A 3,120-nucleotide genomic window follows, 5' to 3' on the forward strand; every position below is an offset into this window, starting at 1 on the left:
ACAGCCGCGGGGCTGGACCTGGACTGGTGAGAGCGCGGGGACAAGGGGACAAGGGACAGGGGGGTCACAGGGGGACAGAGAGGTTCTGTGGGAAAAGGGGTGTCACGGGGGAAAAGGGGTGTCACAGGAGGACAGGGATGTCACAGGGGGACAGGGGTGTTACAGAGGAAAAAGGGTGTTACAAGGGAGACAGGGGTGTCACACGGGGGGCAGGAGTGTCACACAGGGACAGGGTTGTCACAGGGGAAAAGGGGTGTTGCAGGGGGACAGGATTGTCACGGGGAAAAGGGGTGTCAAGGAGGGACAGGGATGTCACAAGGATCAGCTTCTGGGGTGTCATGGGGTCCCCCAGAGCTGTGCCCACCAGGGAGGGGTATCCCCAGGGAGAGCCCTCCGGGCTGGAAGGTGGCATCCCCAGCAATCTGCTGCGGAGTGGTTTGGGGACAAACAGCAGGGATGTGCCAGGGCCAAGCCCAGGGATGTGCCAGGGGCCAACCCTAGGGATGTGCCAGGGCCACCCCAGGGATGGTGCCAGGGCCAGCCCCAGGGATGTGCCAGGGGCCAACCCTAGGGATGTGCCAGGGCCAAGCCCAGGGATGTGCCCCAAAGCAGTTTGGGGAGGGGGCTGCCCCCAGAGCAGTTCCTGGGAGGGGTCACACCCCCAATCCCAGAGCGGTTTGGGGAGGGGTCACACCCCAATCCCAGAGTGGTTTGGGGAGGGGTCACACCCCCAATCCCAGAGCGGTTTGGGGAGGGGTCACACCCCAATCCCAGAGCGGTTTGGGGAGGGGTCACACCCCAATCCCAGAGCGGTTTGGGGAGGGGTCACACCCCAATCCCAGAGCGGTTTGGGGAGGGGTCACACCCCAATCCCAGAGCGGTTTGGGGAGGGGGCTGCCCTAGACCCCCCCCAGTGTCGGGGAGTGTGGGGGGGGATCTGCTCCCAGTTCATGTCCCAGGGAGCCCCAGATTGAGTAGGGGGTGTCTGCTCTGTTCCCTGTTCACTCTTACACTCCTATCCCCCAGGGACCCCAAATTGAGTAGGGGGTTTCTGCTCTGTTGCCAGTTCATTCTCACACTCCTTTCACCCCAAGGACCCTGAAACTGAGTAGGGGGTCCCCACTCCTGTCCCAGTTCATCCTCACCCTCCCTTTCCCCCAGGGACCCCCAAATTGAGTGGGGGGTCTGCTCTGTTCCCAGTTCACTCTCACTCCTTCCCCCCAAATTGAGTGGGGGGGTCTGTGCTCTGTTCCCAGTTCACTCTCACACTCCTTCCCCCCAAATTGAGTGGGGGGGTCTGTGCTCTGTTCCCAGCTCATCCTCACCCTCCCTTTCCCCCAGGGACCCCCAAATTGAGTGGGGGGTCTGTGCTCTGTTCCCAGTTCACTCTCACACTCCTTCCCCCCAAATTGAGTGGGGGGGTCTGTGCTCTGTTCCCAGCTCATCCTCACCCTCCCTTTCCCCCAGGGACCCCCAAATTGAGTGGGGGGTCTGTGCTCTGTTCCCAGTTCACTCTCACACTCCTTCCCCCCAAATTGAGTGGGGGGGTCTGTGCTCTGTTCCCAGCTCATCCTCACCCTCCCTTTCCCCCAGGGACCCCCAAATTGAGTGGGGGGTCTGTGCTCTGTTCCCAGTTCACTCTCACACTCCTTCCCCCCAAATTGAGTGGGGGGGTCTGTGCTCTGTTCCCAGCTCATCCTCACCCTCCCTTTCCCCCAGGGACCCCCAAATTGAGTGGGGGGTCTGTGCTCTGTTCCCAGTTCACTCTCACACTCCTTCCCCCCAAATTGAGTGGGGGGGTCTGTGCTCTGTTCCCAGCTCATCCTCACCCTCCCTTTCCCCCAGGGACCCCCAAATTGAGTGGGGGGTCTGTGCTCTGTTCCCAGTTCACTCTCACACTCCTTCCCCCCAAATTGAGTGGGGGGGTCTGTGCTCTGTTCCCAGCTCATCCTCACCCTCCCTTTCCCCCAGGGACCCCCAAATTGAGTGGGGGGTCTGTGCTCTGTTCCCAGTTCACTCTCACACTCCTTCCCCCCAAATTGAGTGGGGGGGTCTGTGCTCTGTTCCCAGCTCATCCTCACCCTCCCTTTCCCCCAGGGACCCCCAAATTGAGTGGGGGGTCTGTGCTCTGTTCCCAGTTCACTCTCACACTCCTTCCCCCCAAATTGAGTGGGGGGGTCTGTGCTCTGTTCCCAGCTCATCCTCACCCTCCCTTTCCCCCAGGGACCCCCAAATTGAGTGGGGGGTCTGTGCTCTGTTCCCAGTTCACTCTCACACTCCTTCCCCCCAAATTGAGTGGGGGGGTCTGTGCTCTGTTCCCAGCTCATCCTCACCCTCCCTTTCCCCCAGGGACCCCCAAATTGAGTGGGGGGTCTGTGCTCTGTTCCCAGTTCACTCTCACACTCCTTCCCCCCAAATTGAGTCGGGGACAGGGACAGGGGGACAGGAAAAGGGACCCGGGGACAGGGAAGGGGGCACAGGGACAGGAAAAGGGACACAGGGGCAGGGAACGGGGACTCGGGGACAGAGAAAGGGACACGGGGACATGAAAAGGGGCACAGGGACACAGGGACAGAGGGACAGGAAAAGTGATAGAGGGACAGGGAAAGGGACACAGGGGCAGGAAAAGGGACACAGGGACAGGGGACCTGGGAACAGGAAAAGGGACCCGGGGACAGGGAAAGGGGCACAGGGACAGGGAAAAGGGACCTGGGGACAGGGGCAGGAAAAGGGACACAGGGAAAGGGGACACAGGGACATGAAAAGGGACACAGGGACAGGGAAAGGGACACAGGGACAGGGCCACAGGGAAAGGGACAGAGGGGCAGGAAAAGGGACACAGGGAAAGGGACACAGGGAGCCAGGGACAGGGACGCAGGGACAGGGACACAGGGACAGAGGGACACGGGGAAAGGGAAAGGGACACAGGGAGCCAGGGACAGGGACGCAGGGCCACCCCCAGCCCCCCAGACGCAGCGGGCCCGGCGGCTATTGCCAGAAACAGTTTATTTATACAAGGACGAACATCGGTGACATCTTACAAAATACTGAACCGAGACCCAGAGCGAGCGTGAGCGGGGACGGACGGACAGACGGACGGACGGACCGGGGGGCACACGG

At 61.4% G+C, this 3,120-nt stretch overlaps 1 protein-coding gene across 1 annotated transcript in view; it reads left to right on the top strand.

Annotated features, from left to right (window-relative positions):
• Positions 1 to 3,120, top strand: part of G6PC3 (glucose-6-phosphatase catalytic subunit 3) — a 5,310-nt gene that overhangs the window by 2,003 nt on the left and 187 nt on the right. The window contains exons 5-7 of the mRNA XM_031065535.1: positions 1,027 to 1,040; positions 1,135 to 1,206; positions 1,321 to 2,421. Of these exons, the coding sequence (XP_030921395.1) occupies positions 1,027 to 1,040; positions 1,135 to 1,206; positions 1,321 to 2,421 (1,187 nt within the window). The remainder of the gene's footprint in view (positions 1 to 1,026; positions 1,041 to 1,134; positions 1,207 to 1,320; positions 2,422 to 3,120) is intronic.

The sequence above is a fragment of the Geospiza fortis genome, unplaced genomic scaffold, assembly GCF_000277835.1.
Source record: "Geospiza fortis unplaced genomic scaffold, GeoFor_1.0 scaffold674, whole genome shotgun sequence".
NCBI lineage: Eukaryota > Metazoa > Chordata > Aves > Passeriformes > Thraupidae > Geospiza > Geospiza fortis.